This window comes from Danio aesculapii, chromosome 16 (assembly GCF_903798145.1).
Source record: "Danio aesculapii chromosome 16, fDanAes4.1, whole genome shotgun sequence".
Taxonomy (NCBI): domain Eukaryota; kingdom Metazoa; phylum Chordata; class Actinopteri; order Cypriniformes; family Danionidae; genus Danio; species Danio aesculapii.
The window spans coordinates 52,770,808-52,783,623 of NC_079450.1; the positions used below are offsets into that span (position 1 = coordinate 52,770,808).

At 38.3% G+C, this 12,816-nt stretch overlaps 1 protein-coding gene across 1 annotated transcript in view; it reads right to left on the bottom strand.

Moving 5' to 3' along the window:
* Positions 1-10,893: 10,893 nt before the first annotated feature.
* The window catches only part of grik3 (glutamate ionotropic receptor kainate type subunit 3), a 248,163-nt gene continuing 246,240 nt past the window's right edge, over positions 10,894-12,816 (bottom strand). Inside the window, exon 16 of the mRNA XM_056474801.1 lies at positions 10,894-12,608. Coding sequence (XP_056330776.1) covers positions 12,180-12,608 — 429 coding nt within the window. The 3' untranslated portion in view covers positions 10,894-12,179. The remainder of the gene's footprint in view (positions 12,609-12,816) is intronic.

The window sequence follows — 12,816 nt, forward strand, 5'->3', positions numbered from 1 at the left end:
GGACGGATGGACGGACGGACGGATGGATGGATGGATGGATGGATGGATGGATGGATGGATGGATGGATGGATGGACGGACGAATAGCTAGATAGATGAACATATAGATAGATAGATAGATAGATAGATAGATAGATAGATAGATAGATAGATAGATAGATAGATAGAATTTAATTGTTCTAAGTTCAATCCACTTTCATTAGTTACATTAACTTAATCGACTTTAGCGATGATAGACAGGCAGACAGACAGACAGCCAGACAGATAGATAGATAGATATAGATAGATAGAACTTAATTGTTCTAAGTTCAATCCACTTACATTAGTTACATTAACTTAATCAACTTTAGCGATGATAGGCGGACGGACGGACGGTTGGACAGACAGACGGACGGACGGACGGACCGACGGACGGACGGACGGACGGACAGACAGACAGATAGACAGACAGATAGATAGATAGATAGATAGATGAAACAATGCAATTCTTGATATTTTTTGGGACAACTTAACTGTTCTAAGTTCAGTCCACTTAAATGTTCTGTTAACTTAATTGAATTGTGTGCAACCCTTCTTTTTACAGTGTAGATATATTTGCTCACCTTCATGTAATTCCAGGGAACTTGAACGATGTTTCGTAAAATGTACACGCTGCTTGTTTGCTTACACTGACATGTACATTAAAACACACTGACTGTACATTAAAATGCAATATTAGTTTTACTTCAGATGTTTTGACGCATTTGTCAGATCAGAAGATGACATTCTCAAAACATCTTACATGTTAATTCTTGTCAAATCTGAGTGTTGCACTGTTGCCTCACAGCAAGAAGGTTGCTGGCTGAGCCCCGGCTGGGTCAGTTAGCATTTCTGTACCAGGTTTGCATGTTCTCCTCATATTGGCGTGGGTTTTTTCCAGGTGCTCTGGTTTCCCCCACTGTCCAAACTGCACTAAAGGGGAATTGAATAAATTAAAATTGGTTGTAGTGTATGAGTGTGTGTGTGTGAATGCAAGGGTGTATGGGTGTTACCTTGTACTGGGTTGCAGCTGGAAGGGAATGTACTGCATAAAACCAACCCAGGCTCATTCTGAGAACGTAGTCCCATGGACGTTTCTGGAGACCGCGAAATACGTCCCGGGAGGTACGTTTTTTTGCAGTTTTGTTTTTGCGAATCCGCGAGAGGCCGCTGTGCGCGCTTTTTCCCGCGCCATTCTCGCGTAAACCCACTAGAGGCCGCTGTCAAACGACCTTCCGCCTGTCTGCCTGGATGACAGGATGATCGACCGTGCGACCGGCCAATTGGCTGACCAACCCTCCTCCGTCCCAAAACCCAACCAACGACGATTCACAAAAGCCGTCCAGAAAAAGAAAAGCCCTCGTCTAATTTTTACCACATTTTCGGATTTTGACCACATTCTCACCCTGTGACGAACTTTATTTTCGCTTTATTTTTTGGATTTTGTTTTTGTTTTCTTACCTGATTTCTGGAACCGCTCTTCCCCGAACTCGAACCCGGTCGTCGTCGTGGTCAGCCCCTCTCTGCGCCTCGAGTCCGCCAAAGTACAAGAAGAGCTAACCGGACAAACTGGTTGCAGCGGGAAAGCCCTCCACACTGAGGCGAGCGGCCGGCCGGCAAGCGCCGAAAGGAACGGCGTCACACCGCCCCGCAGCGTTCGCTTAAAAAAATGAAATGCAGCCGTACGTACCCCCGGCTACGTATTTCGCAGTCTCCAGAAACGTCCACGGGACTACGTTTTCAGAATGAGCCTGGGTTGCATAAAACATATGCCAGAATAGTTGGTTCATTCAGCTGTGGCGACCCCTGATAAACAAGGGACTAAACCAAAGGAAAATGAATGAATAAATGAAGACATCAATGAAGCAAGACAAAGAAATGTTTAACTATATACTGCATTTTAAATAACGACAATACTAATAATATTCATGTTTATCATGTGTGACAGCGAAAATGCAACATCACATCAACAACAATATATATTAGATCTTCCTAGTATTCAACTTCACAAAGCTTCGCCTCAGAACATTCCAGGAACATTGTGTTTTCTTGGAATCCTCTGTAAACGCTGGGTTTTAGCAATTCGCTCTGCTGCTCTGTTGTTCTTTGAAATGCTCTCCTAGCATGAGGCTCTTTATCTGAGAGCTGCTGAGCTCAGGCGGACGCTCACTTCAAAGTGCACTCCTGCTACCGGCAAATTAAAACACAGCCGTTCTCCGGAACACACCACCAACACCACACGCTGACCCTTTCACACACTGTAAAAAATGTGCTGGGGCAACATGAAGGAATTGAGTTAACTTAGTAGGGGAGAGCTGGGATGAATGTTTTCATTTTTAAAAGATAATGTTTAGACAGAAATATAAGGTAACACTTTATAATGCACACTATGAACCATTTATTAAGCATTAGGATATCGTGCAGTGGTCCAGTTTTTATTTATTATCTGAGTCTGAACAATCTTTTATTTTGAAAAGTCTTTTATTTTGAAAAATGACCATATTTTCTTGGTTACATTTTGGTCACTTGAGTGCCAAAATTTAACCCACAAGCTGCAAAATGAGTAAGAAATAGACGTCTTTGGAAAGTTTCTTTGCAAAGGGGAAAAGGCAGAGTGAAGGCCCCAAGAACTGCCAAGGAATGAATCCACAATCCATGAACCTATTGGTCAACAAATCAGGTAAATCCTCCATGTTCGTGCAAGAAGATTTACTGCTAAAGATCGCAAATGATGGCAGCCTTTTAGGGGCCGTTTGCATATTATGTCTTTTCTAGAGTTCGCATAAGTTTGATGTTTCCAGTGGATGTGCGTGGCTTGCGCGCACAAGTGGCGTGTCGCGAGTCACGTGACAAGAATTGACAGATCAGCTTCAGCTTGTATGGAGTATACACATTTCTGTGGACTAATTATCTCAGACAAACACAGAACACCCAAACACTGCAGTGCTTTGTACTTTTCTCCATAAATAAAACTTGTATCAGAGTTACAGCAATGTTTTGTCGGCTTGTCAACCTCAAGAAAACGGTTGATGGTCATCTAGCAACCTACAACCTATGAACCCCCCTCACCCGTTGCACTGTAAAATCAAGATGTCCTCGCTGCAGACCACTGCTTGATGACATCAACTACGAGGCATAGTGGACCTTGTATCACCCACTAAGATAACGCCCATGCTAACTGTGACGGTTGGGTTTATGGTAGGGGAGGTGTAGGATATCGTCAACTACATAGCGGACCGTGTACTGCCCACTAAGGTAACACCCATGCTACTGTGACGGTTAGGTTTGTGGTAGGGGGAGGTGTAGGCGATCGTCAACTACATAGCGAACCTTGTACCACCCACTAAGCTAACGCCCTTGCTACTGTGACGGGTGACGGTTGGGTTTAGGGTAGGGGGAGGTGTAGGCAGGGGCGCAGCTTGGGGGTGGGGGGGGGTGGTTGGGGTGCTGGAGGGGGAGTTAGAAAGATTCTAAGGGCCCATACATTTAGAGGGGCCCCAGAGACATTATTAAGGGCCCGCGCCAACCCCCCCCGCTCTTCACTTTCAGCCGCGATTCATCCCCACCCCACCCCCTCTTTACTTTCAACCAAACCAAGATACCACCCCCACCCTTCTTCATTTTCAGCCACGATACCACTACCCAGCAATTCCACCCCCCCCCCCCCCCCCCCCCTCATCACTTTCAGACACGATACCTCAAACACAACTTGTAATAAAAAAAGAATCGCTACAGTAATTTACTTTCTGCATTTAAAAAACTCAAATTTGGACCTAACCGCGGGACACGGTCCAGAAATCAGCTGATATTTGGTAGCTCCATCAAGGCTTATCTGAATGGGCCTGGAAAGCAAATGTTGTCAGAGCTTCAAAAAAACTTGCTTTGTTACTTTTATCCTATGTTACTTTCGTCCTAGCTCTCCCCTAGTTTTACAAATGTAAGTGGATAGAACATAAAACAATTAAGTTCTCCCTAAAAACCATAATAATTGTGTTGCTTCAGCTCATTATAAATAAGCAGTCTAATCAAACAGCAATCATCATTTTTTTGAGTGCAGCCCCCCAGAAAACACACCAGGTTTATAAAAGTTTATTTGATTTTATTTTCGTTTTTGTTTCATACAATTTTGTAAAACAGCAATGTTCACATTGTTTCTTCATTCTTTTTATAAAATAGATGTTTATGCTCCGTAAATAGGATCGATTGAGTCAATACCCATAGTAAATGTAATGCATCTCGTACAGATAGAAATGAAGACTTTGTGGTCTTTCGTCAGTTAGATGAAGTCGCGTGTGTTCGTGTGTGTGATAAATATGGTTTTCAACTCGCGTTGCTGCCAACGATACTAAGTCATTAATTACAATTAATGCGTCACAGTGTAAATATGATTTAATCTGATTCAATAATTCTTCTGTAAGCCCTGGTTATAACAGATTTTCCTGCTACAACTCTTGATTGAACAATAAAAGAATAGTTCACCCGAAATGCATATTCTGTCATTATATAATAAAGGTTTTGAAAACTGCATGAATCCACATGTTATTATGTATTTGGAGAGTTCACAATTATCTCATAAACTCTAAATCAAACGGTGGATGGAGTCTGTTTGATTCAGTTTTCGAAACAATTTGATTCTGTATGAAAGATTAGGATATTAGTAAGAAAGGCTTCAAGATTTAAACACACGGCAGAAAAGAAACACTGTCACTTCAATAAAGAATTTATAAAGTTTACTAGTCTATATCAATGCTGGACGAATAAACCAAAGTAAATCGTGTGAATTTATTAAATCAATAACTGATGCTGGTTCACGACGAGCCTGTATAAGAAAACATGGGGGTTTAGTTCTTGTAACACGTTCATGGAAATATTTTAAAAGTGTAATTATACATTTTTAAAACAAATTATTTAAGTTAGAAGCTTAATACTAGATTTCGCAGTAAAGGAATGATAACAAATATTGTAGAATTTATGGAGCAAATAATTTTTTATAACAATTAGCAGCAAATTAGAACTCAGTTCTAAAATTAGACCACTTTAATGTGGAGTATGAAATGTGTTATTGCATTCGATATGAAACTTTCTAAACCGCGTACTGGTCCAATTTTGGTTTTCGATTTCTGACCAGAAAAAAAATAACAAAACGAAATAAAAACAACAAATATTTTATTTATTTATTGATTTATTGCAAAAATACTGAAAAGAAGAGAATTTTAATTTTAATGTATTTATTACATCTTTAATTATTTATTTTATTTATTAACATCTTCATTTAGTTATTACAAAAAGCCTTGAGAAAAAATAAATAAATTCAAATAATAAAAACAAAACTAAAAATAAATAAATATTTTATTTCTTAATTTACTTATTGATGTATTGCAAAATTACTTAAGAAATAATAAATAGATAAAAATAATAAAAACAAAGCTACAGAATAAATAAATAATTATTTATTTATTTATTAACATATTTAATTATTTATTTAGAAAATTATAAAAACAAAATTATGAAAATTACTTTATAAAAAAAACCCCTAATAAATAAATATTTTATTTATTTATTTATTTATTTATTTATTTACTTATTTATTTATTATGAAAATTACTTGTTATAATCCACATCAAACAAAGCTGTTGTATAATGAACAGTCTCAAACTTGAGTTATTATTAATATAAAAAATGTTGTCTATCATAGATTATGGCAAAAAAAAAAAAAAAAAAAAAAAAATCTGGAACAAAGAGTGATCCTTAAAACAAATGTTTAGTCTGACAAGTTTTAGTCTATTCCTCAAAAAAAAAAAAAAATATATATATCCCTCAAATGACAAAAAAATAAATAATCTCCTCACTAAAGTAAAAACACATTTCGAGCCACAAAAATTGTCATTTTCAGGTGAACTATTCTTTAAAGGCTCAACATTCGACTGAATTCTTTATTCCTCAATAATAAGTCCCTTCATGTCCTTAAGGGGTTTTGTTTTGTTACATTGCATCAAAAAACGAAACAGCAACTTTTCTATGATAAAGATCTACTGAGTACAACCCAGGCTCATTCTGAAAATGTACCGCTATATACATTTCTGGAGAGTGCCAAACACATCCCAGAAGCTACGTTCTTTTTCAGTTTTTGTTTTCGCGAATCCGCCAGAGTCCGTTGTGTACGCTTTTTGAGATCTCAAATTTCTCTCGCGCGTACTATTCGCACCTGCTGTTATCGCGTAAATCCACCAGAGGCCGCTGTGTATAGTCTTTGAGATCTTAAATTTCTCTCGCTAGTTCCATTTGCATCGGCTGTTCTCCCGTAAGTGCACCAGAGGCCACTGTGCACATTTTTTGAGATCTCAAATTGTTCTCGCGAGTACCATTCATGCCTGTTTTTTTCGTGTAAATCCTCCAGAGGCCGCTGTGTAGGGTTTTTGAGATCTCAGATTTCTCTCGCGCGTGCCATTGGTACCTGCTGTTCTAGTGTAAATCCACTAGAGGTCGCTGTGTACGCTTTTTGAGATCTCAAATTTTTCTCGCGAGTTTCATTCGCACCTGCTGTTCTCGCGTAAATGCACCAGAGGTTGCTGTGTATTGTTTTTGAGATCTCAAACTTCTCTCGTGAGTGCCATTCCTACCAGCTGTTCTCACGTAAATCCACTAGAGGGCGTTGTGTATGCTTTTTGAGATCTCAAATTACTCTTGCGAGTTCCCTTCGCACCTGCTGTTCTCGCATAAATCCACCAGCGGCCGCTGTGTACACTTTTTCAGATCTCAATTTTTTTTCGAAAGTGCCATTCGCACCTGTTCTTCTGGAATCGTTTTTCACTGGACTCGAACTCTGTAGTTATGGTCAACTACGCTCTGTGTCTCAAATCCGCCAACGTACGCGGCAAGCCACTGGACAAACTAATAACAGTGGAAAAGCCGTCCACACAGAGGTAAGCGTTCAGCTAGTAAGTGCAGAAAGGAACGGCGTCATACCGCCCCCATAGTGTTCGAATTAAAAGTCGAAATGCAGCCATACGTACCTCTGGCTGCATAATTCACGATATCCAGAAATATATATAGGGCTACGCTTTCAGAATGAGCTTATGTTGATTGAGTAACATGTTTGAGAACTGAGCAGACATTTGACAGTGTAAAAGTCCTTTTCGAAAAATGAAATAAAAATAAATAAACATAAATAAAAAATCCACGATGAGTGTTCATAGAAAGCATGACATGGAATCTGTCATCATCTTCTCTGAATATTCAGTTATATGCCTTATTTATATACATCTGGAAATCTCGCCACTCTGATTACTTCCAACAGAGGAAGTAAATGTGCTGGAAATCGGGACTCTAAATGGTAATTTCAATTCATTTGAATTGCTTTCTCGAGAGTAGATACTATATTACAGTATGCGTGTACCGCCTCTCGATACAGTGTCGCACAAATTATCGAGAAGAAAAAAAATACAGGTAAAAATCATCGGTATTTAGCAAAATACAGTAAATTTTCTCTTCATCTAATATATACCCTACTTTGCAAGAGAGTGTTAAAATTACACAGGATTCGAATAACACATATACAATGAGCTTTCACCAAAGAAACATCGAGTCACGTGAAGTTATTCTGATCGATACATACTGTAATTCACCATAAAAACACAAAAAAATGCTTCTTTTTTCTTCTGTTTTTGCGCTTGTTTTTTTTTCTACGTCAGTGTCCTTTAGGTTGACCTCACGGAGGCCTGTGATTGGTCGAGCTGCCGCAGAACGGGCAGCGGGTGAAGACTCGTAGCACCTACACGTCATCAGGAGAACGTTTAAGTAGCTTCCCACATGTAGACGACACATGGAAAAAAAAACGTCACGGATGATCGATGTATTTCATACTACCCATGAGAACTGCTTGTGTGAAAAATATCGGCCACGTTCTGAGACGAGAGGCTTCGGTTTTGTACGTCTGTATTGCAGTTTTGATGTTTGACAAGCTTGTATTGCAGTTTGTTTACATTGGTTCACTCAATTTATTGGATGCAGACTCATTTAGGTAAAAGCGAACGATGCGTTAACCTCTCAATAAAAATGATGAGTTAAAATCTGAAAATGCTTAAGGAGAACAGTTGAGGATAGTGAGAATGATACTTGAACGATGGCGTTAAAATATCACTCATAAATTCTGATGGACAATTGTAAAATCAAAATGAATACATAAATTAAATGAAATATTAATAAGCTAATACTTCAAATGTACTTTAAATTTGACCAATTTGTAATTCCCTTAGCACAGTTTTACTTAAATTAACATTTTGTTATTGTTTATAAAACATAATGTTGTTCCTAAGAGCTATAACTATATTTTATGAACCCCAAATCCCCAAAAATGACAAGAGGCTCTAAAAAACATGTCTATATGATTAGCATATTCAGCTTGATCTCACGAGGAAACATGTTTTGTCAGTTTAGCTGTTAATTCGTAAGTTCAGTCGTATGATTTTAAATAGGAGGCGTGGCACTGAACCCCGCCACTAAACCCAACCGTCATTAGAGGACGAGCAAATCATACTAAATTACCCCAAATCCCCCAAAATGACAGGAGGCTCTAAAAAACATGTCTATATGATTAGCATATTCGGCCTGATCTCACGAGGAAACATGTTTTGTCAGTTTAGTTGTTAATTCGTAAGTTCAGTCGTATGATTTTAAAAAGGAGGCGTGGCACCAAACCCCGCCACTAAGCCCAACCGTCATTAGAGGATGAGCAAATCATACTAAATTACCCCAAAATGACAAGAGGCTCTAAAAAACATGTCTATATGATTAGCATATTCAGCCTGATCTCACGAGGAAACATGTTTTGTCAGTTTAGCTGTTAATTCGTAAGAGTTCAGTCGTATGATTTTAAAAAGGAGGCGTGGCACTGAACCCCGCCACTAAACCCAACCGTCATTAGAGGATGAGCAAATCATACTACATTGTATGAATGAGATCGTACGAATTAGCAACTAAATCTAAGTTACGAATTGCCGTGAGATCCTGTTGGCATATTATATGTACTTTTCTGATGTTTCTACATGAAGGAAATGATTTTCAGCATTCAATATGATGGTTTGATGTTTCATTTTAGACTCCTTCTATGGGCCTTTAAAACATTTGATTTATAAGCTATAACATTTTATGCATGACTTTCAGGGAGAAAATGAAATGTGTGTGTCTTGTTTTTTATATATTTTTAAGCAAGTATATTGTATGAAAGCCAATTTCCACCATAGGGTAAAAAAAACTATTATAAATACACTACCGGTCAAAAGTTTGGGGTCGTTTTTTTTTTTTTTTAATGTAAAACAATTGTCGGCACCAGCAGTGTAGTAGTTAGTGCATCAACACATGCACTCCGGTGCTCACGGCGACCCGAGTTCGATTCCCGCCTCGCAGTCCTATGCCGATTCTTCCCCTCTCTCTGCTCCCTATGCTTTCCTGTCAATACTCTCTACTGTCCTATACAATAAAAGGCAAAAACCCCTAAAAAATTATTATATATAAAAAAAAAACGTAAAACAGTTGTTAAATATTTATTAAAATTTTAAATAACATGCTTTCTTATTGTATGTAGTTTCAAATGAAATGATTACTCCAATCATTATTGGTTTTGTTACTATTACCATTAATAATAATTAATATAAATAATACAACAACAAGAAGTATATATAATATTAGAGTGATTTCTGAAGGATCATGTGACTCTGAAGACTGGAGTAATGAAGCTTAAATTTCATCTTTAAAATCACTGGAATTAATGATTAAGTTAAATGATAAACTACTTCTGAATAGTTATTTTAGAGTGCAATAATTTTTCACAATTTGTACTGTAAATGCAGCCTTGGTGAGCAGGAGAAGCTTATTTTGAAACATTTAAAAATCCTACTGACCCCAAACTTCTGACAGGTAGTGTGTGTATATATGGTTGAAGTCAGAATTATTAGCCCCCCTATGATTTTTTTTCTTTTTTAAATATTTCCCAGAGGATGTTTAAGAGAGCAAGGAAATTTTCACAGTACGTCTGATAATATTTTTTCTTCTGGAGAAAGTCTTATTTGTTTTATATTTGCTTAGAATAAAAGCAGTTTTACATTTTTTTAAATCCATTTTAAGGTCAAAATGATTAGCTACTTTAAGCTATATATTTTTTCAGTAGTCTACAGAACAAACCATCGTTATACAATAACTTGCCTAATTATACATTAATCCTGTTATACAATACAATATTCCCTGTTATACAATAATCCTGCCTAGTTAACCTAATTAACCTAGTTAAGCCATATATATATATGTATATGTATATGTGTGTATGTATATATATATATATATATATATATATATATATATATATATATATATAATACATTTTTTATTAATTTGTTTTTCAATTCAAAATTTTTTCCTCACAGTTCCTTTTCTGGATTATTTATGAAAAATAATTTAGAGATGTAAAGTCAGAAATCAGAATTTGTATCTTGCTACTTTTTTTTTTAATGGCCATTGCATATTTTCTTGTAATTCTGACTAAATAAACAAACAAACAGCCCATTTTATGATTCATAAGTGAAAAAATTTGCAATTCTAAGAAAGCAATAATAATAAAAAAATTATGACTATCTTTTTTTTAATTCTCAGTAGAAATGAGCTTCCATGGTCTCATTTTATTCATTAAACAGACCAGCCTGGTCTCACGAGGAAACGTAACTATTTTATGTTTTGTCAGTTATTTTAGGTTTTTCGTTTGAGTTCGTAAAATAATTAATAATTTGAGTAAGAAAATGTACAATTTTAAAAAGGAGGTGTGGCACAAAACACCGCCCCTAAACCCAACCGTCATTGGGGGATGAGCATGTCGTAATAAATTGTACGAATGAGATCATGTGAATTCATATGAATTAGCCACTAAATCAAAAACTTACGAATTGCCGTGAGATCATGTCGAACAGACAGTGAAGCCAAAAAAAAAGTAATAATAATAAAAACAGCAGGTTCTAAATTCGTGTTTTGATGATGGCTATATCAGCTACTTCAAACAAGTCAACATAGAGAAAACGCAGATGCAGATGGCCATTGTAATCCTAGCTGACATACAGAGCAGATACACGACAAGAGAAATCCTCACTTGTGTATGTCCTAAAACCGTCTCGTTTCCTTTATATCAGCTCTCCACCATATGGCATTCTCCGTGTTTCCAGTTGAATCCTCTGTACGAAGTGATTCTTGTGGAAACGAGGGCTGTGATTCTCAGGAATCACTCATTTAACAAACACAGCGGAGGCAAAATGGCGCTCTCGTCTGCAGGGGAAGCTGCGTTTCAAGTGTTTAAATCCATTTGGACGACAGATCTTTGGCAACTGTTGTGTTTATCCGTCATTACCATTACATCTCGCTGCGTAAAAAAAAAAAAAAGCATCTGCTGGCAACGTATGAAGCACGGATCAATCAAAATGGCCGCAAGTCTAGTTCAAAACTGCCGTACAGACCTCGTACTCGTTTATCAATTGGTTTACATGTGGCTCGGATGAAATCAACCCTGTTTGTGCATTTCCCATGGCTCTACGTTTAGGAGCTCGCAGTTTACGTTTTATTTACTTTTTTACTATTCTAGCAGATCAGTCTGGCTGCTGTGGTGCTAATCTAAGTTCTTCCTAAAGTCCGACGCAAATCTCTAATGCAGTGTTTTCCAACCATGTTCCTGGAGGCACATCGACAGTACTTATTATGGATGTCTCCCTTACCTGACCCATTGATTTCAGGTGTCGGAGTCTCTTTTAATGTTCTGAAGAGTTGATGTGTACTGTTGGCGTGTCTTCAGGAACAGGGTTGGGACACACTGCTCTAATGTACATCGCATTCACAGACTGTTTTTACACCCCCAAACCAAAACGCCGCAGCATCTCGAAGATCCAAAATCTCAAAGATCGTCAGAAATGAACTCGATGTGCTATAAATGATACTCTAAGAAAACTACATCCATTCAAATCTGTCCGTAGTTTCGTTTATTGCCATGCTCAACAAAAAAGCCTCTTTTCCCACATATACGAGAAACACGTGTTGTCATTTTGATGATTGAGTGGTGGGGTGTCCATCGCCGTTTGTAAACATCAGACTCGGGCGCGGATGGTATGGTTTTGGCAGACGTGGCTCGCTCTCTCACAGGAAGGACACCGATCGGCCTCCCTCTCGCAATGGCATGGTGGGATACATTGGTTTGAGGATGTGGTCACTACCTGGCTTGCTGCTACTGCCGCCGTTCTGACTGGCCATTTGGTGTCGTATGTCTCTGCGGTTGATGGTGAATGCTGTGATCATCTCGGAGCCGTAGTCCCTGCTCTCCGGCACGGCGCCGGGGACGTGCCTCAGGTGCCCGTCGCCCAGGCAAGTCATGGAAACACGGGCGTCATCGCGGTGCTGCAGCTCATGCTGTCCTTTCCGGGCAGGCGACGGTCGCTGAAGGAGTGCATGTTGATCACTGCGTCCGTCTTCAGCATGGCTGGCGGCGGCCGGTGGGGCTTGTGCTTCACCCGTCTCTCGCACGTGAACGACAGTCTGATCTCTTCCATCACCGCACTGCAGAAAGACCTCTTGATGGAAAAAAAGACACATGGTGGGGGGAGGAAGAAGAGAAAAGAGGAAGTAAGTACATTCGCGCTCAGCCTATGTTTTTTTTTTTTTGGTGAAATTGACAAAAATTGACTTCAACATACGCTCATGTAACGCTCTCTGTGTTTACGTTTGTTCACTGTTTTCATTTGTCACGCCTTGTCATTTGAGTTTGATTATTAATTAC